Raw genomic sequence first — 23,055 nt, 5'->3', positions numbered from 1 at the left:
AGATCGACCATCCATCCGCTCATCGATGTGCTTGTGACATAAGGCCCGCTGAGATGACCCATCCTTTGTTTGGCGCCAAGAAATATCGGGACGGGCGAGCTACGAGATCAACAACAGAGATGTCACAACTCCATTACACCCCCCAATTACACCCCACCAGCGGTCAAAGCACAGCAATGGGAGACACGGCCTAGACACCTGGAGACAAGGCACTCCCCAGTCGCAAATCGAGGTATCTTCGTCTCTGCAGGGGCAGGTCAAGTTCTACTACACTCATATGGCCACGCAAAGCTTCCCGGGGTCTAAAATCTTCAGTTGACTTTATCAGCAAAGCAGCACCGCCTCTCCCTCAGGAATGATACCATGAGAGGCAGATACTTACAACAACAAACCATACGTGTCTAGGCGACCCACGTCCAAGCAATCGGCATGACGAGTGGTAAAAAATCCCTGCCAATGCCAATGGTCTGGCTCTTGGCCCATCGCCGGCCTCATCGGATGAGGTGATATCGACGAGACATCACCGCTACGTATACCCCGGTCCATAGTCGAGGTGCGATGCCAGACTGGTAGTGCGAAACTTTGAGATCGATGAGTGGTGCGGCCCACTTTGCCCACAAGGTGCCTTCCCTGTCCTTGTAACTCGCTAACAGATCTTCGTGGGGCCGCTCGTGAACATTAAGGTTGCCACACCCCCCTGCACTCCTGGTGGAGTACGGAAAGTGCCGGCAGATGCCTGCACGGACTGGAGTGCCGAGCAGGTGACTCACCTCCACAGCCGACGATGCCGTTGCGTCTTCAAATCATCGTCAATGCCGCAATGGCGGTTCAATGGCACTGCTATTGGAGTAAGAGTCAGAGGAATAGACATGCGAACATACGAGAGCAGCAATTCTATAAAAACAGAGCGCCCGTACGAACGCCAGGGTACCTACCGACTATGGGAACAGGATCGCCATGGACCGGCCAAAAGCTTCCGAGTCTTGGGGGGGTTGCGGTGGATCTGGACGGCAAGGACCGGCGAATGGAGATCATAACTCGCCCTATTCTGCACCGCAGTAGTGTAGATGGGTTGATTGGATTATCAAAATGGCATGAGATGACTTGGTTGGTAGTCAGAGCAGCTGAAAGGGCATTTCCGGTTCGTTCTTTGGATGCCGGTATTCGGGATGTTGGCAGCGCTTGTGTCACGCCACTCGGCGAAGACCTCATCAACACACAACACTGCTACCGTATCCTATGGGTTGATTGTTTGCTCCGCAGCATCCGAGCGGGCGCGAGATTGTCGCTCTCATGACGCCTACGCCGCGGAGTTAGCCTTGTTTCGCTGTCCGTGCTCTCCCTCGGGAAAGCAATGAAGAGCTCATGAGGCGCACTAGTGCCAAAAACCACATGGCTGTTGCAGATATGGATAGTATCTACCTATCTGCATGCGGCCTCAAAAGGGGCTTTTCTAGCAATTTCGATGAGCAGATACAGATGCAGGGCCAGAGTACGTATATACATACATACCGCGTACATCGATTTCTAAGCCGCCATTAGGTAGGTAGTAGACTTCCATCTCATACGGGGTTGCGCACCCTTTCCCGGCGGGATGGTCAAGACGTCATTATTATTCCCCAACCGCGCCCCACCAGTCAATTTGTTTTGATAGCTTTGGACCTCGCAATGAAATCACGACTCTCTCCATTGTGGATTCAGCTGGTCTGCGGGAGCCTCATCTACAAAGTCTGTTCTCTTTACTAATGCTAATGCGGCTTAAAGTACGGTACACTAAACAATCAATTAGTCATTCCCTTCTCCGCCCCCGCCTCTTCTCCGAGTCCCTATCCCTGCTGGCGCCGAGGGCAGATCGTCCTCGTGATCCACACCAAAGTGCGCCATGTCCAACTAAAACCGCCACCACACACTTATCGTACTATGTACTATCTATGTACTGCCTGCCAAACCGGTGCCCGGAGACCACCCCATCTCCGCGGTGGGCCAAGAAAGGGAGAGAAAGGGGGGGTGTCATTCGACCCCTATTGGTGCATCTGCTTCATCGACCACGCCGCAGATCTGGCCCTCTCACGGACGTCGAGCTCCCCGTCGTCGTGCTCCAGCACCTCCAGCTTAGACAGGAACCCCAGCTTCTTGAGCTCCAGCGCCCGCTGCGCGCACGCCTGCGCGTCGTCCGGGTCGTCCTTGCACACGAGGTTGGTCAGGAGGTGGCACAGCGCCCGCCGCACGCTGATGTCCTTGCTGCCAAAGTATCCGCCCAGGAGCTTCAGCAGCTCCGTCTGCGCCGTCACCAGCTGCCGGTGCCGCGGGATGCTCGCCGCCATGTGCGACAGGATGCACACCACTGCCTCGATAACGCGGGGCTGCGGGTACAGCACCCTGGTCTCCCGGCCCCGCCCGTGCCGCCTGTCGAACGCGTGCAGCACCTTGACCCGGAGTTTGGACGCTAGAATCTCGAAGAGCCGGTCCTGCCCGAGCTCGTTGAAGACGTAGTCGACCATCTCGGCAAGTTCGCGGAGCGTCTCCAACGCGGCCCCCGAAGACGCCGGCGGTCCGATCAGGTTCCTGATGAAGTTCAATCCCTGTTCCTGGATCGCGAGATCGTCGTTACGGGCCTTCCTAACCGGGTTCAGCTCCGCCTCGCGAAGCGCTGTAAGTTTTCTTTCCGCCCTCTGCACCCGCGCCGAATGGCTCCTCTGTGACGTCGACCGTGTCGACTTTGTCCTGTAGAGAGCGGGCCAGAGCCACGGCCTGCTCTCCTCCTCCAAGCCTTCCAAGTCCATGTCCTCATCCTCGTCGTCATCGTTGTCGTCATCCTCATCCTCTTCCCGGATCTGTCGCTCGCGCCTGAGTCGTGCGAATAATGCCTCGTCTTCCGTGTCGTCGCATATCAGCTGTACGAGCCACCCCGACTCGAGCTCATCCAAGCATTGCTTTTTCAGATCGTTGTCGACCTCCAGAACCAGATGCTTCAGTGCCCACATCGCGTTGTGTCGCAGCTCGGCATCTAGTGAGTGAGCGTGCTCGCAAAGGATCTTGACAATTCCTAGCTCAATGAGCGGCTTGAAGATGTTAGCTTGACATCCGGGTCGGGGAATGGAATGCACGGCCTGCGGCCTACCTGTCTCATGGGACTCATCTCCAGGACCAGGTTGCACGATACTGCGCAGGCAGCCACCTGTACATCCTTGTCCGAGTGCCGCAGAAGCTTGAAAATTGGCATGACCACTCCGTGATCCTCTAGAGAAGTGCGTAGTATGGAAATCGACCGGCTTAGTAGTCTGATAACATGACATGCCGCGATGATAACCGAGTTGGGATTGAGGCCGCAGGGCGAAGTCTCAGCGGGACTTCCGCCGCCTCCGGCTCCCCTTTCTGGCTTCGCCCGCTCCTTGCTATGCCTGGGCTTCGCCGGGGACGGTGACAGAGACTCGGCGACATAGGGCATGACGTCCTGCTCGACAAAGCTCATGCGGATCTCCTCCTTGAAGGGGATCATGGCGGCTATGAGCTTTAGGGCAGCCTCCCGCGTGTTGACGCGGTGAGAGTAAAGGGGCACATGTCCCTGCTTGCCCATGCGGGATGCCGAGAAGGCCGCGCCCCTCCCTGCGCCTTCAGACACGTCTGCATCTGGAGACCACGGTCTCGGCGGTGATTGCTCTGGCATGGGCTCGTACGACTCGACAAGTAGTTTGCAGACGGTCTTGACGGCCCCGCAATCGTAGGCGCAAACCTGGAGAAGCTCGCTTCCCGCAATCAGGCGGGCTAGAACGGTTGGCGTGCGCTCTAGTATGGCCCAGCTGAGGGTGTCACGCGAGTCGACGAGGCAGGCGTCGTCAGATGTCGACGTAGCCATGGTCTCCTTGATGAGCCGGCAGAGGACAGGGACAACCAGGTTCCCAATGGCAGCCTCTCTGTCCGGGCTCGCAAATCCGGCCTTGAATAAAGACGCCAGAACCGACGCGGCCATGACTCGCTCAAGACCGCCCGTTGACCTGACCAGGTGGATTAGCCACGGGATGAGCGGGCTCTCTGCCTCGTCTAGGTCCGCGTCTCCGTTGGAGGCAGGGGCGCCGGAGGCGCCGAAGCGGGCGGCATCCCACCCCGAAAGCCCCTTCGCGCTGGCTCGCCCGTTCGAAGCTAGGTTCTCCGAGGATGCGGAAAAGCCCAACGGGGGAAATTGTGCCATCTGGGACGGCGCGCTCCTTATTTGGTAGATGGGCACGACGGGGAGGAGATAGTCGATCGCCTCCGGCATCTTCTTTCGCAGGCTGGTGAGCCCGGCCATGTCCATAACGTGCCAGACCGTCCGCGACCCCCTGACGGGGGAGAACATGGCATTGGGAAGGACGGCCATGATGGCGGGAGAGTAGATTAGCATGCAGGTTCGGAATCGCGACTCGGAGATGATGGCGGAGATGGCCTCCAGGACGGCGGCGAGGTTTGAGCCTGGCGGGGCAGGATCCGGTATCATCTCGGTCATGCCGTCGCTGCGACCCAACTGCTCGGCCCCAGGAACGACCTCGCCACGCGCGACGACAAAGCTCGCCAGCATGGTGGCCAGAGCATCTAGGATGCCGTAGTTGGCCAATGCATTCTGGTGCTTATCCGCCCGGCACAACCATCCGATCAGACCTGCAACCAGCCGTTTCTGCTCTTGCCCTACTGTCGTCACAGACTCTGACCCTAGTATTGAATGGAATGCGTCGAGGGCAAGAGGATTGAAGACCAATTCTGCCAAGGATGTGGTGTCGAGCGAGGATGGCGCGGCCAGGCCGACCGCCTCGGTGATATTGCTCAAGGCTCGTAGTGCGGTAACGACGATCTGTGGAGGGTTGTCCAAGGGGGATATGTTGGACAGAATGGCAGGTATCGCATCGGCCGCTTGGATCGGGTATAGAAACGAGGGTCCGCCTGTGCGAGCCCATCAGCGAGATGCCTGGGGGAAAAGGTGGTGGAGAAGATGGGATAAGGAGCCATATGCCCGGCCGGCTCTTACCGTTGGCGAAGATGGCAAACAGCTGGAGAGCCTGCAATCGAACCTGCTCCTCGTCCGACAGCTTCCTCGCATGTGCGACGGCCCCGCGGAAGTCCCTCCCGTTCTGGCTTGCGGGGGCCCTCGAGGTCTGCAGGATCTTGACTATGGGCTCGAGGACGCCGGATTCCACCCATTTCTCCTTCCGCTGCAGGTGGCCCGTGATGTCGTTCTTGAGTGACCGCAGGGCGGCGGCCTGCTCCGAGTGGCTTCTTGCATTTCTGATTTGCGCAAAGATGGCGGTGCTTTGGGGGAGCGACATTGCTGCCTCGGGGGAGAAACGGGAAAGGGTGTCGCCAGGGAGCTGGGAGTGCGAGTCTGGGAGTCGAATAGAAGCAGGTCAGTGTAGGAGGCGATTGGTGCTGCTTGGTGCTACTTGGGGCAATGAGGTGCGCGGCAGGTGGTGTCACTACGCGATATCAGTCTCAAGCTGTCGAAATGGCAAGATACTCATGTATTCCAGCAACGGCCTCTTTAAACCCTCGGTATTTGGTGCTTGACCCCCCAAAGAGCCTCGTGCCGTTGCAGATGCTGTTGACAAATGCGTAGGGTTGCCCAAAAATAAATGACGGCGCCGACCCGCATTTGTTTCTGCACCATTGCTGGCTCACCTAGGTGGACCGAAGGATCGGAGCTGGACCGGACAAGTCTTGCCCATACTGTGTCTGGACTGTGTCTACAATATATATATACACTGTGATGAGATTCTCTCTCTCCAGAATTGTGGAAAGGCCTGGTAAACAGAGGATCACTAAGACAAGCTGATATCAATTTTACCGGTGTTTTCTACTTGTAGCAGGCTGTATACACAACTAGTAATATAGGTGGCAGACAAACATGCATTCAGCATGAACTGCTGAACAAAGGAGAACGACCACCAAAAGAAAACCAAGAGAACATGCCAAACCAACAAACCGTGCATTTTCATCGTGCTTTCGTCAATTGAAAATTTCCCGAGGCCATGCTTCCTGCTCCTGGTATCAATCCATAAAACGGAGGGAAAATGGGGAAAATGGACTGTCCAACCCACACTTCAGCCGACCTGCGCTACTATGCTTAATCTAACGACGACGACGACGACGACGACGACGACGACGATTTTGCTCCCATGACAAAGGTGTACAAGCCCATCCATACATGCCCCAGCCGCATCGCAGACCTAATCAAGCTACAGCGAAGATTTCCTGCGCCGCGTAATTGACAATACCACCACTCACGGGCAAGCTTGTGTAGTGCTCAAGGAAAAGATCGACCTCGCGAGCTGCTTGGCGGCCCTCATTAATACCCCTAATCAGAGAGAGTCAGCGTACAATATTCACTCGAAGTTGTCATTTAAACCCCAGGGGTGGGGGTTCGGAGGTTGAAGCCATAGATCAGGCACGTACCAGACAATAAGGGACTGCCCCCGGCGGCAGTCTCCCGCAGCGAAGATACCCTCGATGTTGGTGCTGTACTTCCCGGGAGGAGTCTTGACGTTCTTCCGCGCGTCCTTCTCAATCTCGTCGCCCAGGATACGCGCCTCGGGGCCGAGGAAGCCCATGGACAGGAGGACCAGGTCGGCGGGGAAGAACTGCTGCGAGTCCTCGACCTTCTTCATATCCCAACCACCTGTCGGGGACTTGGCCCATTCCACGCGGACGGTGCTGATGCCCTTGACCTTGCCGGTGCCGTCATCGACGAACTCCTCCGACATGATGCAGAACTCGCGGGGATCCTTGCCCATGTGCTGTTGCACTTCGGTGTGGCCGTAGTCCACACGATAGATACGTGGCCACTGCGGCCATGGGTTGTCGCGGGCGCGCTCTGGCGGAGGCTGGGGGAGGAGCTCGAAGTTGACGACCGACTTGGCGCCATGTCGGACCGACGTGCCGATGCAGTCATTGCCAGTATCACCGCCGCCAATCACCACGACATGCTTATCCTTGGCGGAGATGTAGGCGTTGTTAGCAAGCTCCGAGTCCAGGAGCGACTTCGTGTTCTTGTGCAGGAACTCCATGGCGAAGTGGATACCGTCGAGGTCGCGGCCCTTGATTGGCAAGTCACGAGCAACGGTGGCACCGGTACAGATGACGACGGCGTCGTTCTGGGCCTTGAGATCCACGAGCTGCACGTCCTCACCCACAGCAACTCCCGTCTTGAATTTGATCCCCTCGGCAGCCATGAAGTCGGTGCGTCGCTTGACGATGCGCTTGTCCAACTTCATGTTGGGAATGCCGTACATCAGCAGGCCGCCAGGCCGGTCGGCGCGCTCGTAGACGGTGACGGAATGGCCGGCACGGTTGAGCTGGTCGGCGCAGGCAAGGCCCGCTGGGCCGGAACCAATGATGGCGATTTTCTTGCCAGTGCGGACCTTGGGAGGCTGAGGCACCATCCATCCCATCTCAAACCCGCGGTCGATGATGGCGCACTCAATCGACTTGATACCAACGGGATCTTCGTTGATACCCAGCACGCAGGCGCCCTCACAGGGGGCGGGGCACACGCGGCCAGTGAACTCGGGGAAGTTGTTGGTCATGAGCAGACGGTTCAGAGCATCACGCCATTGGTTCTGGAAGACGAGCTCGTTCCACTTGGGGATGATGTTGGAGATGGGACATCCGCTGTCCGACTGGCAGAAAGGCACGCCGCAGTCCATGCACCGGGCCGACTGGTACTTGAGTTCATCCTCATCCAGCCTCTGACTCAGCTCGGCCCAGTCTTTTGTCCGAGTCTTGGCCTTGCGGTATTTCTCGGATCGGCGTTGGTACTTCATGAAGCCTTTGGTCTTGTCCAGGACTAGAGCCTTCTTCTTGTCTGCCGCGTTGTCCCCTACCGTCTCCTCGATGTCCTGGAGTTTGGCTGCCTTGTCCTCCATATCCTTTCTGACCCTGCCGCCCGACAAGATGGGCAGCGCGTGCTCCACGCGCCTGGCCTCGGCGGCCTTGGCGGCCTCCTCTTCAAGGACGCGTTTGTAGTCGACGGGGAGGACCTTGATGAAGCGCGGTAGGGCCCGGTTGAAGTCGACCAAGATGCGCGCAGCAAGCTCGGAGCCGGTGTAGTGATGATGGTCCTCGATGAGGCTGCGAACAAAGGCGACCTCCTCAGGATCCTCGAGACCGGAGGCCTCCACCATCTCCGTGTTCAACTTGGACATGAAGTCCTGGTGGATGTCGAGGACGTAGGCAATGCCGCCCGACATGCCGGCGGCGAAATTCCGGCCAGTGCTGCCGAGGATAACAATGCGACCGCCCGTCATATACTCGCAGCCGTGGTCGCCGACACCCTCAACGACAGCGGTGGCACCGGAATTGCGAACGGCAAATCGCTCCGCAGCGACGCCTCGGAAGAAGCAGGTGCCAGATGTGGCACCGTACAGGCATACGTTTCCGACGAGGATGTTCTCCTCAGCCTGGAACACAGCGGACCGAGGTGGGTAGATGATCAGACGTCCGCCAGACAAGCCCTTGCCGACATAATCGTTGGAATCACCCTCCAATTCTAGAGTCACACCAGGAGCGAGGAAGGCACCGAAGGACTGGCCGGCCGACCCTTTGATGTTGACATGAACCGTGTCCATAGGCAGCCCCGCCTCGCCATACCGCTTGGAGATCTGATAGGACAGGGACGTTCCCATGGCACGATCGGTGTTGACAACATCGCATTCAATGCGGGACGGCAGGCCCTTATCCAGCGTCAATTCCGCCTCGGATATGAGCTTATTGTCGAGCCGGACGTAGAGCCGGTGATCTTGCTTGCGAACATTGAAGGTTGCGACGCCCGGCCGAAGCTTGTGTGCCGGCGTGAGGATGAGGGACAGGTCAATGTTCGCCGTCTTCTTCGTCTTCAAGTCCTCCCGAAGTTTGAGGACTTCCACATGGCCGACCATCTCGTTGATGGTACGGAAGCCGAGCTTGGCCATGATGGCCCGGAGCTCATTGGCGACATAGTAAAAGAAGTTGATCACGTGTTCAGGGGTACCTGAAAACTTCTGGCGGAGCTCGGGATCCTGCGTGGCGATGCCAACTGGGCAAGTGTTTACTAGATAACTTCCATCTTAGTCTGGTTTTTAGGGAAGTCGGTCATACCACCTAGAGGTAGGCTAGAGGAGAAGGCGGCAACAATAGGAGGGGAAAGAATGAGTGAAGGGAGGGGAAAGAATGAGTGAGGGGAGGGGAAGGAACGACTGCAAGGAGGGGAAGGAACAACTGCAAGGAGGGGAAGGAACAACTGTAAGAAGGGGAAACGACGACAGTAAAAGGAGAAACGACGACAAAAAGAAGGGGAAAGAACCACAGTAAGAAAGAACAGTGAGAAAAGAAAAACGCACGGTGGCACTTTCTCATCATGATACAGCCCATGGCGATGAGGGGGGCAGTGGCAAACCCCCATTCTTCGGCGCCGAGCAGGCAGGCGATGGCGACATCTCGACCGGTCCGGAGCTGGCCGTCGGTCTGGACGACAACACGGCCTCGGAGATCGTTCAAGACAAGGGTCTGGTGGGTCTCGGCCAGGCCGAGCTCCCAGGGAAGACCAGCATACTTGATACCGGTCCATCGAGAGGCACCGGTGCCGCCGTCGTGGCCCGAGATCAAGATGTGGTCAGCCTTGGCCTTGGCAACACCAGAGGCGACAATACCAACACCCGTCTCAGAAACGAGCTTCACCGAAACGCGCGATCTGGGGCTCGAGCACTTCAGATCGTAGATCAGCTGCTTCAGATCCTCAATCGAGTAGATGTCGTGATGGGGTGGCGGGGAGATGAGGCCGACGCCAGGGGTCGAGTGACGCGTGCGGGCGATGGACTTGGAGACCTTGTGGCCAGGCAGCTCACCACCCTCGCCGGGCTTGGCGCCCTGGGCCATCTTAATCTGAAGCTCGTCCGAGTCCGCCAGGTAGGCCGAGGTGACACCGAATCGCCCAGAGGCCACCTGCTTGATCGCAGACCGCATGGTATCGCCGTTTGCCATTCGCTGGGATCGCTCGAGGTCCTCACCACCTTCGCCCGTGTTGGACTTGCCCCCGAGTCGGTTCATGGCCACCGCTAAAGTCGAGTGAGACTCCATAGAAATCGAGCCATACGACATGGCGCCCGTGCAGAAGCGGCGCACGATGTCGGTCCAGGGCTCGACCTGATCAATCGGCACAGGCGTGCACTCGTCAAACTTGAAGTCCAGCAGGCCGCGCAGCGTGCACGCCTTGATCTGTTCATACTCGGAGAGCGAGTACGCTTCGTAAGACTTGTCGTTCTTGGTGCGGACGGCGTCCTGGATGTTCGCGATGGAGGCGGGGTCGTTGACGTGGGCCTCTCCGCCGTCACGCCAGTGGTACTCTCCGGATTCGGGAAGACCAACAACGCCCACGGTGTATCGGGAAGGGAAGCCCCGTTCGTGGAAGCGGAAGGCATCCTCAGCGATGAGGTCGAACGTCAAGCCCTTGATACGCGAGGCGGTGCCCTTGAAGCAACGGTCGACGACGGTGTCGTCAATACCAAGAGCTTCGAAGATCTGGGCGCCCTTGTAGCTGGCAAGGGTGGAGATGCCCATCTTGCTCATGACCTTGAGGATCCCGCCGTCGCAGGAATGCTTATAGTTATGGATCAGTTCATCATCCGTCATCTTCCTCTTGATCAGCTTCTCGCGGTTGAGCTTCATAATGCACTCCATTGCCAGGTATGGGTTGATGGCATCCGCGCCGTAACCGAGCAGGACACACATGTGGTGGACCTCACGGGCTTCGGCAGTCTCGAGAACGATGGCAGCCATGGCACGCCATTTGTTGCTCACGAGATGGTGGTGGACCATGGCGGAGGCAAGGAGGACGGACACCGCAACTCGGTCGGCCGAGGTGTTTCGGTCCGAGAGGACGATGATGCGGTCCCGGGCCTCAATCGCCGATGTGGTTTCTCTGCAGATATAGTCGAGGTGCTTGACATAGCCCTCGATGCCTTCCTTCTTTGGGAACGTGATATCGATGATCTTCACGGTCCACTTGGGGTAAAGGCTTGCCATGTTCCTGAGCGCATTGAACTCACGAATCGACAGGATCGGGCTTGGCAGGAGAAGGCGTCCACACTGCGACGGATCCATCTCGAGAAGATTGCCCTGGGGCCCAACGTAGCATTCTAGTGACATGACGATGGACTCCCGAATAGGGTCGATAGGAGGGTTGGTGACCTGAGCGAAGAGCTGCCTGAAGTACTCGTACAGCAGCCGCGGCGCCTGAGCGAGACAGGCCAGAGGAGCGTCGTTGCCCATGGACCCCAGGGCTTCCTTTTCATCCGAGGCCATGGGCGCCAGAAGCAAGCTCACTTGTTCAAACGTGTAGCCAAACGCGAGGAGAAGAGGGTCCTCCTGAAGCTTCGTCGCATCCGGCTTGGCAGCAAGCTCAGCCGCGCCCTCCTGGCTCAGAGTGTCCACGATTTTCGGTAGCGAAATCAACTCATCGTCGAGCCAGGCGCGAAAGTCGCACCGGTTAGCCACGGTGGCCTTCAGCTCAGAGTCGTCGATAATGCGACCAGCGTGGGTGTCGACGAGCAGCATGCGACCCGGCTGCAAGCGGCCCTTGTGGATCACCCGCTCGGGCTCGACGTGGATGGTGCCAACCTCGGAGGCGCAAATGATGCGGTGGTCATCCATTACGTAGTACCGACAAGGCCTCAAACCATTGCGGTCGAGGTTGGCGCCGCAGAATCGGCCGTCGGCAAAGGTAAACAATGCCGGGCCGTCCCAGGGTTCCATCTGGCATGCAGCCCACTCGTAGAAAGCAGCCTTCTTGGGATCCATCAGGGCATTCCCCTGCCATGCCTCGGGGACCATGAGCATGACCGCCTCGGGCAGCGAGAGGACGCCGTTGATCATCAAGAGTTCGAGGACGTTGTCAAAGGCAGCCGAGTCGGAGCCTCCGTCCTCGACGATGGGGTAGAGCATCTCGAGGTCGTCGGCAAACACGTCGGATTGCATGACACTCTCGCGCGCACGCATCCAGTTCTTGTTGCCCCGGAGGGTGTTGATCTCACCTGAAATCTAGATCAGCTTTCGGGCCCATGAAGTTATCTGCATTCGCCCAGATCACCTACCGTTGTGGGCAGCCCAGCGCAGGGGCTGTGCACGATCCCACGAGGGAAAAGTGTTCGTGGAGAAGCGAGAGTGCACGAGAGCAAAGTGAGCTTCATAGTCTGCGTTTACCAGATCGTGATAGTACTGGTACACCTGGATGGGTGCTAGCTGTCCCTTGTAGACAATATTCTTGTTCGAAAGAGAACAGAGATAGAACCAGTTATGCAGACCAATGGTGTGGGTGCTGCGTTTCCGGAGCACGTAGAGTTGCCTCTCAAAATGTCTCTCATCGAACTTCTCAGGATCGGTGACCTCGGGCGCATTGCCAGACCCATAGGCGGATTGCAGAACAACAAAAGGCTGCAGGATGATGGGCTCCCGCGAGGCAGCTGCAGGGCCAAGTAGACTAGAGTCAACGGGAGGCTCTCGCCATCCCAGAACCCTGAGACCCAAGGACTCGGCAATGTCTTCCAACTGCCGCTTTGACTCCTGCACCGTCTCCTGATCGGGCTTAAAGAACAGGTTCCCAACCGCATATTGACCCAGAGGAGGGAGCTTAATGTCAACCTCGCGTTCAAAGTTCTTGATGAAGAACTTGTGCGGGATAGAGGTCATGACACCTGCACCGTCGCCATCTCGAGCATCTGAACCGACGGCACCACGATGCGCCATGTTGCACAAAAGGTTCCGTGCTACGCATGTCAGCCCTCTGTGAGTCGCGAGGGGTTAGAGGAAGGCAAAACGTACCATCGCTGACGATTTTATGGCTTGGCTTGCCCTTGATGTGGCTGCGCGACTGTCAGAGCTGCTATTACAAGTAATGAAGAGGAAAGGGGCGGGAAGAAGTATTATTATCATGTCTTACCAAGTAAAGCCTACACCGCAAGCATCCTTCTCAAGGCTAGGGTCATACAACCCTCTGCAAAGGTGTTAGCACAAGCTCGCGCCCGAGTGGGAAGAGAGAGTCTCAATACGCACTGCTTCACCGGCAGGGCGCCAGCCCATGAGGTGTTGTTTTCCGTTTGATATTCATAGGGATGATATTCCTCGGACTCGGCTAAAGAGTGTGTCTGTCGATCGTCAAACTCGTCGTTCAGGCCCATGCTAGGCAAGCCTTTTTGCCTTTATCGAGCCGAGAAATGTCGTGATTGAAGCCTTGACAAGGTGTCCTAGTAGTAGTATCTAATAGCGAGGAGATGGAAAGTTAGTTGAGGTCGGAAGAGTAAGACTGCCGAATGGAAAGAAAGGAAGAGAAAACAATAAAGACAGCAAGATCTCCCAATGGCTGGTGGCTTTAGATCTACATTTCCTTGGACAATATCCAGGATAACACCGGGGAGGCTTGGTGGGGTCCACCATGGGTGGCAAGCCTGATTGATGTACAGGGCCAAGGAGTAGGAGGAATCCAGTGCTTGTGGAAAGGGACAAGTCCGCGGCGAGAATGTGTGTCACTCCGGATCCTGGTAACGTTGCTGACAATGTTGTTGTGCGCATATTCCTTTTTACACGCACATGTAGCGCAGTAGAGCGTCCAGATGCATGATGGCCTTATTTCGGGAAGATAACATTTTGGTGTCGCCCGGAGTCTGAACGGGACCCAAACTGTATAGCTCCTTGTCACTGGGCCGCTTCCTGCATTTCCTGCGCGGGATGCAATATGACGACAGGTCAATTTGGGGTTGCCCTTATCGTCCCCATGCGGCTGTGGTCTGTCACCCTATCAGGACGACGGGAGATAATATCTTTGGGGTCGCAGGCGAGCTGGCCTGCATCACCAAATTGGAGGAGTGGGATTTCGAGTCGAGGGTGGTCGGGAAGGAAGCGCTTCTTGGGTGGGGTCGCCAGCAACTTTCTTGGGGTTCCCACTAACGCCCAGAGATGTCCCACTTGGATTTGGATTTGGCGTCCGTTTTATTGTCGTTTGTTTCCGGATCGTCAAGCTTCGGTCGCCTTGTTGTCCGGGTTCCCCGTGCTTTCGAGTGCCTCCACTGCTGCGGCTATGAATTCACAGCAACCCCAAAAGCAGCTCCACTTGGACTTGGAAGAGCAACGGAAGGCCAGACGAGAAGCAGCGAGCCATTGGGAGACATATTCATCCCCAGGAAGAAAATATAACGGACGCCAGGCGTTGGGCACAGTGAATTGACATTTCACTGGGATCATAGCAACTTACTTTCGGACTTATGTGTTGGCCTTAACAAGGCAGCTGGTAGCTGCTACTCTGTGCTTCAGGAAGTATCTGGAGGCCAGGTAGTAGCTCTAATTCGACTGGTCTAGGGCAGAATTGGTGAAAGAAGAGAAAAGAGAGGAAGAAGAACGAAGGAGGGGTGGCAAGCTTGCTTTTATAAAACAGATGGTGGTGGCCAACTCGGGGAGAGAGAGCGAGCAGTGCGTGCAGAGGGGAGTGGTTGAGACAGGCACACAGAGGATAGGTACCTAGTGGGGTACGTAGATAAGAGAGAAGGGGGGATGGAAAAAGGCCTAGGGAAACGGCGAGAGTCTACTTGGTGCGAGAGCAAATGTGGCAGCTAGTGCTTAACGCAAACCTAGCTTCGCAGGTAGAAAATCGCCAAGGTGGGGAGTGAAGCTCGAAAGGCTGCTTGGGACGACCGGGGGGGAGGAGTGAAGTACGACTCGGAATGAAATACATGGGTTCATGGGACGGGCAACTAACATATGACGATTTGCACGAATACCCGCGGTCATCCCACCTAGTCCCCCCAGATGTACCGAATGTGGGCTGTCCCTCGGCCGGCAATATCCACGTGCGAACGAACCACCAAAAGTGAAAGGCGAAAATGCGAGACTGATCCACGAGGAATTAAATAACATACGCAGTGCTGTACATCTGTACATGCAATACGGATAGGTATAATACAATTGGATATCCTGAAGCAAAGGGCAGCACGGGCAAACCATAGCCCTGCGTTGGACCAGCAGGGTCTTACCGTCCGATCGGTCAGGCCTCTCAGCCGTATTGACAAGCGAGCCTGTGACTGGCCGATCATCGACCCTTGCTTCCGAGACCACAAACCCATGCAATGGGGATGCCTGGATAAAGATCCGGCCGTGAAAGGTGGTTGGAAACGAAACGCGCCTACCGGGACGTAGGTGCGCATTAGAGCCAGCACCTGGGTAGCCAAGCTGCCCTCAACTTTGAAATGCAGACGGGATCCCCTATGAACACGGTTTGTCATTCAGAATCCACAGTTCCCGGATGAGCTGTCGTTTCTTACTTCGAAGATCTGACACACGGCCAATCACCCCATGGCCAATCGGAGGCTTAACAAGTTCGTGAACAAACAAATCTCACCGCCTCAGTACCAATCACCTGCGAGAATCTTCTGGCGGAATGCAGTGTTGCTCCTGTGTCGGGGGTTGCCCTGCCCTGCACTGCCAACTCACCTGCAAGGAACGGGAAGATTCGGAGGAAGTTCCAGACGGGGCAAATGGACTAATTATCCAGAGTCTGTTCGGTCCGTCCAAGCTACTCTCTATCTCTCTACTGAACGCGAGCTGTGTGGTGGTGAAAATTCGAGTTGTCGAAGCACTTGTGTAAGAGAAACTGGCCTAGATCTCCCCCACACCTGGCTGCAGAGCTGCAGGGATGATGCAGGGGGGTTCGAGATCCACAAGCACACTCTGCATGCGAACCATCCGGAATGATTTCGATAATCCCTGTTGACAGCAGTTAAGCGGCGTCAGAGCTGACTGGGCTCCCGTTACGGCCCCGCCAATCACAACTGTTGCTTTTCAAAGAAACACTGGCCGATGTCGCCCACAGCTTGGAGATGGAGAAACAAGCTTGAGGAGGCTTCATTGATCCCTGCGGTCCGGCAACGCCCACTTTTCAGCAAGGATAGCAGGGTCTGGATGAACTTTGAATCAGCGCCGCAGCCACACCATCACGTTGAGGTTTTGGAGGTTCGCAGCAGTATCGTGCCCATCGGTTGCGGCTCTGCGTTTTTGTGCACGCGACGGTGGGGGCTGGGAACGGAATAGCGAACTGTGCGACCCAACTTCAGTTGCGCCCGCGCCAGATAGGGCGAGCAGACCTGCATTGCCTGGATGCAGAATCCTAGGTTCCTTTTCTGCACAATCCGCCGCCTCAAGTATTGTCAAAAAATTGTCACCAGAAAATGCCCAATCTGCCTTATCTCGCACCAATCACACGGCCCCAATTTCTGCTCTGAGTGAGTACTACGGTAAGGTAACGCACACCTCAGTAGGTACCCCCGTACTGCCTGCAACTAGTGCAAATTGGTTTGAGATCGCCGTGCGCCACCGACGCACAGACGATTAGACTTGAAACGGACGCGCCAAAGTTCATTTTCGTCTGGGCAAGATGGCACTTCTCAGTCTCGGTATCCTAGGTAGGATACCGAGATTTTCAGCAACGAGGGGCACAGGTCTGTCCGTTGTTTTCCACCCGGATAGGTAGGTAACACATCGGCCAGATATTTCGTGGGTCGAGGAAATACGTCCAGGATGTACGTTTTACGTGGCCCGGGGCAGGATCTGACATCTTCGTTCTGCGTGTCGCTCTCAAACAGCCCTATCACAAGAAGGACCTTAGCAAGAGGGACCGGCATCGGCATATCAACCGGGGTCGGTGAGAGTGAATAAAGGAATTGGAGTGGTGTACGGAGTACACCTACGACTACAGCAAAAACCGCAAACCCGCATAATCTGTTCGGGGCGGCAGGAGACAAAATGGAAGGGAGAGGGATGGATACTGCAGATCAACATGGAAAACCCAACTAGCAAAGAAGTTCTTTGTCATAACTTTTAGGCAAGTTCTGAAAGCTTCCAATTAATACCTGGGACTCTGGGGGAGGGGACCGTTCCCTTCCGAAAACTCCCGAAAGCCTACCCAGGACTCCAGACACTCCAGGATGCCAAGTCCCAGGCTCTCCGGCTTCTAGACTTATTAAGTCTTGAGAATAACCCTCATAATGGCGGATACATACGATGGGATTTGTGTCCAGAGCTTCCTCGGGGCTCACCCAGTGCCGCCGCTTTAAAGGTGTCATACTGGGTCAGTCAGTCCTGCGAATATAAAACCTGCACCAGGACCCTGAATTACGTCACATCAAAACATTGCCCTATCCACTCGAATGCATTGGCCAATGCCTTGGCCCAGAGCACAGACGGATGAAAAGGGAAGAGACGGTCTCAGCGGCGGACAGCATCCGGGGATTAACCATAGGACTGAGTTTGGTGACTGGCCCATGTTGTCTCTGCAGCGGGGCCATGATTCAGCGGAAAGCCTGTCCCGCATCCGCCTGCATGCCTTTCCAAGTCGCCTTGCATCCTTAAGGGAAGATGCAGTGGAGTCCACGGATCCGGCAGGTGGTGGCATTGGATATTACGGCGCGAATATGACAGAGGCTCACACTTGACCAGAGTTTCCCATGAGAGTCATATGGACCCAGGAACTCGCACCAAGGCAATCTTGGCATTTGTTAGCGTAGCCTCAATTGTGGGGTAAAGTACGTACCATAAGACCGTGCTTTACACTGTGTTAGATTCCACAACTAAGCCTTAATTCACACCGTGACCCATTGTTTACTCTGTGTGGGTTGGTTTGGTTGCCTGTGAGGTTGATGCTATCGTGAACGGACAAACACCTACCTTCCCAAGATTAGGCATTCTAGCCACACCCACGTCGAACCAATTGATACCAAAGCCCTGCCGCCGTAAATCAGCGCTCTCTATGGCTTCAAGCACCTGACACGGTTACAATTCTCACTCTCGCGCCAAACGCCAAACGCCAACCGGCCAATATAAAACGAAATGTTGTCCCTCCTTCCAGATCTCACGCCTCGCGACGTAAGCTACTTATATTCCCTTCCCCCCTTTCCCCAGATTACTTAGGCCTAACAACTCTTCACCCAGTCCCATTCTCTCTGGTACACCTCGTCCCGAAACCCCAACCAACTTCCCCCGCACCTCGACCCCGAAGGCGGCAACCCCTCCAGCGCGCCGGGCGGCGGTCCCTCGACGGGCCCGCGGCCGGCCCGGCCGACGACCCACTCCGCGGCGGCGGCGGCCGTCGAGCGGTCCGCGCTGGCGCGGCTGCGCGCCGACGAGGCGTACATGGAGCGGCGGCGGCTCAACGTGTCCAACTTTGGCGCGACGTGGCTCAAGCCGCCCGGCGTGGTCAAGTCGCTGTTCCAGATGCGCGAGGAGCGCCGCGAGCAGGAGGAACACGCCGAGGCACTGCGCCGCGAGCAGCTGGCCCTGGAGCTGGCCGAGGCCGAGGCCGAGGCGGCGGGCGCCGGGGCACTGGGGCTGGACGACGACGACGAGGAGGGGTTGGAGGGCGGCGAGGCTATGGATGAGGATGTCGTGGGCGGGGGGAGGGACTTGGATGATGACATCCCCGATGCTGACGAGGGCGGGTTTGGCTTCGACGGGGCCAGCGATGATGACGATGAGGAGGAGGGGGAGGACGACGACGATGACGACGACGGGGATGGTGGAGTGTACGGGGGCCATGGAACGGGCGCGGCTCAGCAGAGGAGGGCCCAGCAGAGGGAGCTCGCGAATCGGCTGGCGACCGTGCGGGCGGCGGAGGACCGGGCCCGGGAGCGGATGGTACGCGGGCAGGACGTGGGGTCCGACATCTACGGCGGGGAGGAGGAGCTCGACAACGAAGACCCCTCCCAGATGCTCGAGGAGGATGACTTGGTCCACATGTCGCACCACCACCAGCACGAAGTCGAACCCGGCATGGACTTGGACATGGATGCCGACCTGGACGATGACATCCCCGAGGCAGAAAGTGGAGTCTACGAGCACACTGACACCGAGGCCGAGCTGGGCAGCAGCAGCGACGACGGCGGCCAGAATACGAGCTTCGCTGGGGCCCGGGCGCCGCCAGCCTCGCGGTTCGGGAGCAGCCTCGTTCGCAGCGATGGCGCGAGGACCAGCCTCGACATCAACAGCATCCTGTCCCGTGACGGGAGCAGTCTGGCGGGAAGCAGTCCGCAAGTTCGACGGAGGAATCACTTACACGGCTAAGCGGTGGAGCGTGCTGGCATCATGCTACAGGGTCGTAAAGAGACGCGCCCGACATAAGATAAGATAGAGATACCCTTAGGGCAGAAACCCCTGGCCCATTCTAAGCCGTGGTGTGGTATACATATATTCGAATTCAATAGCATCACGGTAGAACCGACTACACCCGACGATGATCATTACAAAGCCATATCGAGACCCACGCGCCCCCGTCCAATGCAGTGTTTGCTATGACGTACAAAAACTCCCTGCTCAAATCAAGGGAGGCGCCATAACGCCCGTAACCCCAATGCAGACCCGTAGCTTTGGCAAGCATTTCTATGCGACCGTTGCGCCGATTTCGTCGAGAGGAAACGTAAAGAGGTCCGGAGGGAGGAAGCCGCTGCGAACTAGAAGAGCCAGACGTACATGAAGAGCAGGATGACAGCCGTGAAGAAGGCAAGCCACACTCTCCAACCGACGCCCGTCCTCTCTGCCATCAACAGCATCCGGTTCATGGTGCCGCGCAGGCGCAGCCTCGTCTGGTCGAAGGAGTCGTTCATCTTCTCCGCCAGTGCGGACGATTCCCTGATCTCGTCGCCGATGGCCATCGTCATCTGAGTCGCAGTAGGGCGTCCAAGTCAGCATCGCACGATTCTGCCTCGGCTCCTTTCAAAGAGCCAACTCCTCCCAGGCCGGAATGTTGACCACTTACATCCTTGAGAACCCTGACCTTCCCCAAGATGCCTTCGACCTGCGCATCGTTCTGGCTCTCCAGCTCATCGAGTACCGCACCACTGTACTGGCCCCTGCCGAGAAACTATAGTCAGCAAAACCGACCCCTTACAACCACCATTGCACTGCAACTTCCGGCGACGACGTACCTCGAGTTCGGCGTCGCAGGCCGGAACCCCCTCTTCTCCACGCCTAGGTGCCCGCCTGGTGCTGCCGCGGCACCCCCGTTTGCCCCCGGGTAGCCGTATCCGTAGCCGCCGGCTCGGCTCGGGCTGGTGCTGACGGGCCGGCCACCTGACCCTGATCCCGTGTATCCCTCGAATAGGGCGCTGCGCGAGTCGCGCTGGTGGAGGGATGAGCTCCCGAATCTGCAAAAGAGAGGGTTTTCGAGGCGTCAGCCAAATGCATTCCGGGTTTCGTTCTCGGATTCACTGAGGTTGCGGTTTCTTCGGGGACGGCCCGGTCGGGAGCGAAACGCTGGCGATCATGGGGCGCGGGCGTGTTAGGCAGCGCCATATCGCCAACCACCTGGTTGAGAGTCGTTTGATGCTCCCAAACCGTCTCCGAAGAGGCAAGATCGTCCGAAAAGGGGGGGTTGGGGACTCACCTTGATGCCATGATGCTCTCTCACAAAAGAAGATGTTGGGAGGCGAAAGGGGACATATCGGCATACAAAGATCAGTACTAATTTCAGGTTCTTTTATTTGTTACACATGTGGCAGTCACAAGTCGAGAAATTTGGCGTTCTGTGATTGGTCAATTGGCAAGATGAACCCCACTATTCACGGAGCCTATCACTGGGTCCAGGCTTGATGCTGGGATAGCCCGGCAGTCTTCAAGTCCAACAATAGGTCCTTAGGTCCTGATCACGAGCCTCTAGCGGTGCTCAATTATCAATACCAAAACAACTGAGGAGGCTTGCTGAGTGATCAATAGATTTTTCCATGCAAAGTACCAATTTCAAGGTAGCCTAGGCGGATGCTCCCATTTGCGCAAGAAGTAGTACAATATCTTTTCAGAGTGATGTCTAGATTTGCATTTCCTGTCCTGGTACGGACTCGGCAATAACGCCCAGCCAAATGGAAGAGCAGCTATCAGGACCTCCCTCTTGGATGCTGGTAACGGTTCGCATATGCACATCAGTTAGGTAACCAATTTCACCGCGATTCACAGGATAAAGCAGGCTCGACGGCCGACGAGTCCGAGATAAACTCCCTCTATACCACCTGAATCATCCCAAACTCCCGTACCAGAACGGATATGACGGGAGCTTCCAGCTCTGAAAAATGGGAGAGGGAACTTTTCCAGTACCAATGCATTAGCCGTAAACCATCCGCAGACCGTACCAGAATCGCAATCGATGCCGCGGCCACAGACAAGGCTCACTTAGTCCTCGTCCATCCTGTCTCCGCCCTCGTCACCCTCAAAGTCATCATCGTCTTCCTCGTCCTCGTCATTCTCGGCGGGGAGCTCTTCGGCAGCTTTGGCGAAATCGATAACCTTGCCACGCGTCCGGCGGCCGACGACGTTGTCGAGGTCAATCTCCTCCAGGCCGTCCTCTTCTTCCTCTTCGGCTACACCGGGAAATTGTTAGACATGTCTGTGTATAAGCTAGGGTCAATGTGACTGGGTTGTGTACATACCACCTTCAGCATCCTATTGCACCAAGAGTCAGCTATGTGATGGAGGGAATTGGCTGCGACCGTGGATTAACATACCTCGTCACCTTCCTCGTCCTCATCCTCGTCATCATCGTCCTCGTTCATGGCAGTGTCCTGCGCATGGCGGTCCTCGGTGGCAACAGCCTTGCCTTTGCCCTTGGAATCGCCGAACTCAGTGTTCTGGACTTCGGCGTCCTGGGGAATAGTAGTGCCGTTCTCGTTTGCCATTTTGAAGTTGATGATATTGGAGAGTGCAGGTGGCGATGGTGAGTGGTTAAGGGAGGGTCGAAGGTATAATCTGCAAATCGAAGGTGAACGGCGAAAGACTAGTAAGTGGATGCGAGCGGCGGTTATGTCGTGCAGCGGCGCCTCCATCCATTTTATTTGGCACCATTTTGTGGGGCTTCAGCCAACACCTGTCACCGGGCAACCAGCTGACCGTTCATGTGATTTGTTACCTGCGCCATGTAATACTATGGCACACCTACGCACCATAATCGGAGCTGCGAGGTTCAATCGTCTTATTCCTCAGCTCCTGCTGTGGCTTTAGTTTGTACTCGAGGACTTCCTCGGATTAATGAATATGGGAAAATATGGGAAAATATGGCACAGAAACAGACTCAAGAAACAAGCCAGGCACTTGCCGTCACATTAGAGACATTACCTACCTGTCCACTACCAGACGCAAGATATTCATTTGTTCTCAAAGAGCGCATCTGCTGTAGAAATAACTGTATTCTATTTGTCTCCACCACCACCGCCCGACGTGAGAAGGAAGAGCCCGACAGCAAACACCCACCAGTACCTGTCGACAGGTTAGCCAATCTGTCCAAGTAGAGCATCAAACTGAACGGGAGGAGGAGAGGGCACACGTACTTCAAGAACCATGACTTCTCCTCCTGTACCACAGTCCTCCCCTCAGGCGACAGTACCACTGGCTTATTCAGGTCAGGCTGCTTGCCCCTCGCCGTGACGACCACCTTCGCCTGTGGGCCAAAGTCCCTCGTGTGCCCGGCATCGATCCTGACCCCCCTGCACGAGACCCCAAGCCCGTTCCCCTCCAGATCCACCGACACCGTGAAGTGCGGCGAGTACCCCTTCCCAAAGCTGTCCGCCGACGCCACCGTCGTCGACGACGCCCACCGCGCCGCCGAGCGGTCGTAGATGCCCACCCGCACCAGCCGCGCCTCGTCCGGAAGCTCGGGCGCCTCGTAGCTCGTGACCTCCGGCGCCGACGGGTCCGAGGGGTCGTACGCGACCTCGGCTAGGAGGCTCGGCGGCGCTTCCGGGGATGTGATCGGCTGGAGGTAGATCGCCGCCGTCGCTACCGTCGCCTGGCTCTCGGCGCGAACCAGGGCTGCGCTGAGGACGGCTAGGAGAAGATGGTGAATCGGCCGCATCGTGTTCGTTTGCGGTCGAGATGTCCCGATGTTGAGGTGAAGTCGAGGAACGACGATTTCGCGATTCGAAGTGGATGACTGAAGCTTTGGTTTGTGCCAAATCGGGACGGTTTCATTCAGCCCATTTTACGCACAGTGCGTGATTGGTCAACTGGAAGCAGGCTGGTACTGTACGTACCTTCCTCATT

The 23,055-nt window shown here is 56.7% G+C and overlaps 6 protein-coding genes across 6 annotated transcripts; 1 reads left to right on the top strand and 5 right to left on the bottom strand.

Annotated features, from left to right (window-relative positions):
* Positions 1–1,714: 1,714 nt before the first annotated feature.
* Positions 1,715–5,578, bottom strand: QBC33DRAFT_521675 (ARM repeat-containing protein). Its single transcript, XM_060426481.1, has 3 exons — positions 5,000–5,578; positions 3,122–4,914; positions 1,715–3,062 (listed from the first exon to the last, which is right to left on the bottom strand). Exons 1-3 carry the CDS (start codon positions 5,295–5,297, stop codon positions 2,022–2,024), a joined length of 3,132 nt encoding a protein of 1,043 aa, XP_060288773.1. The 5' UTR covers positions 5,298–5,578; the 3' UTR covers positions 1,715–2,021.
* A 620-nt stretch (positions 5,579–6,198) lies between these two features.
* On the bottom strand, positions 6,199–13,172 carry QBC33DRAFT_443046 (putative glutamate synthase; the record flags this gene model as incomplete). The annotated part of the gene is made up of 7 exons (XM_060424210.1): positions 6,199–6,322; positions 6,421–9,052; positions 9,342–12,029; positions 12,090–12,761; positions 12,817–12,857; positions 12,935–12,988; positions 13,048–13,172. 7 exons carry the CDS (start codon positions 13,170–13,172, stop codon positions 6,199–6,201), a joined length of 6,336 nt encoding a protein of 2,111 aa, XP_060288772.1.
* A 4,455-nt stretch (positions 13,173–17,627) lies between these two features.
* Positions 17,628–19,423, top strand: QBC33DRAFT_583507 (Apc15p protein-domain-containing protein). Its single transcript, XM_060431380.1, has 2 exons — positions 17,628–17,901; positions 17,968–19,423. The coding sequence occupies exons 1-2, from the start codon at positions 17,866–17,868 to the stop codon at positions 19,093–19,095; spliced, it is 1,164 nt and encodes a 387-aa protein (XP_060288771.1). The 5' UTR covers positions 17,628–17,865; the 3' UTR covers positions 19,096–19,423.
* Positions 19,141–20,470, bottom strand: QBC33DRAFT_521658 (uncharacterized protein). The gene is made up of 4 exons (XM_060426480.1): positions 20,414–20,470; positions 19,956–20,174; positions 19,787–19,880; positions 19,141–19,688 (listed from the first exon to the last, which is right to left on the bottom strand). The coding sequence occupies exons 1-4, from the start codon at positions 20,422–20,424 to the stop codon at positions 19,482–19,484; spliced, it is 531 nt and encodes a 176-aa protein (XP_060288770.1). The 5' UTR covers positions 20,425–20,470; the 3' UTR covers positions 19,141–19,481.
* A 722-nt stretch (positions 20,471–21,192) lies between these two features.
* QBC33DRAFT_554005 (histone chaperone domain CHZ-domain-containing protein) lies at positions 21,193–21,695 on the bottom strand (the record flags this gene model as incomplete). The annotated part of the gene is made up of 3 exons (XM_060429463.1): positions 21,193–21,380; positions 21,450–21,462; positions 21,525–21,695. 3 exons carry the CDS (start codon positions 21,693–21,695, stop codon positions 21,193–21,195), a joined length of 372 nt encoding a protein of 123 aa, XP_060288769.1.
* Positions 21,696–22,099: 404 nt separating this feature from the next.
* QBC33DRAFT_521651 (uncharacterized protein) lies at positions 22,100–22,939 on the bottom strand. Its single transcript, XM_060426479.1, has 2 exons — positions 22,344–22,939; positions 22,100–22,272 (listed from the first exon to the last, which is right to left on the bottom strand). The coding sequence occupies exons 1-2, from the start codon at positions 22,865–22,867 to the stop codon at positions 22,206–22,208; spliced, it is 591 nt and encodes a 196-aa protein (XP_060288768.1). The 5' UTR covers positions 22,868–22,939; the 3' UTR covers positions 22,100–22,205.
* Between the last annotated feature and the right edge of the window lie 116 nt (positions 22,940–23,055).

Source organism: Phialemonium atrogriseum, assembly GCF_030411735.1.
Source record: "Phialemonium atrogriseum strain 8032-3 unplaced genomic scaffold QBC33scaffold_1, whole genome shotgun sequence".
Classification (NCBI taxonomy): Eukaryota; Fungi; Ascomycota; class Sordariomycetes; order Cephalothecales; family Cephalothecaceae; genus Phialemonium; species Phialemonium atrogriseum.
This window is presented reverse-complemented; position numbering and strand designations above follow the sequence as displayed.

What these genes read in the sequence shown, in the direction of transcription:
- QBC33DRAFT_583507 (XM_060431380.1), top strand. Translation starts at nt 17,866, where the DNA reads ATGTTGTCCCTCCTTCCAGATCTCACGCCTCGCGAC. An exon ending in CAGATCTCACGCCTCGCGAC is followed by an intron (nt 17,902 to 17,967) that starts GTAAGCTACTTA and finishes CTCTTCACCCAG; the next exon opens with TCCCATTCTCTCTGGTACAC.
- QBC33DRAFT_521675 (XM_060426481.1), bottom strand. Translation starts at nt 5,297, where the DNA reads ATGTCGCTCCCCCAAAGCACCGCCATCTTTGCGCAAATCAGAAATGCA. An exon ending in GTTTGCCATCTTCGCCAACG is followed by an intron (nt 4,915 to 4,999) that starts GTAAGAGCCGGC and finishes GGGCTCGCACAG; the next exon opens with GCGGACCCTCGTTTCTATAC. An exon ending in AGATGAGTCCCATGAGACAG is followed by an intron (nt 3,063 to 3,121) that starts GTAGGCCGCAGG and finishes AACATCTTCAAG; the next exon opens with CCGCTCATTGAGCTAGGAAT.
- QBC33DRAFT_521651 (XM_060426479.1), bottom strand. Translation starts at nt 22,867, where the DNA reads ATGCGGCCGATTCACCATCTTCTCCTAGCCGTCCTCAGCGCAGCCCTG. An exon ending in GAGAAGTCATGGTTCTTGAA is followed by an intron (nt 22,273 to 22,343) that starts GTACGTGTGCCC and finishes ACCTGTCGACAG; the next exon opens with GTACTGGTGGGTGTTTGCTG.
- QBC33DRAFT_521658 (XM_060426480.1), bottom strand. An exon ending in CCTGCGACGCCGAACTCGAG is followed by an intron (nt 19,881 to 19,955) that starts GTACGTCGTCGC and finishes GTTTCTCGGCAG; the next exon opens with GGGCCAGTACAGTGGTGCGG. An exon ending in AGGTCAGGGTTCTCAAGGAT is followed by an intron (nt 19,689 to 19,786) that starts GTAAGTGGTCAA and finishes ACTGCGACTCAG; the next exon opens with ATGACGATGGCCATCGGCGA.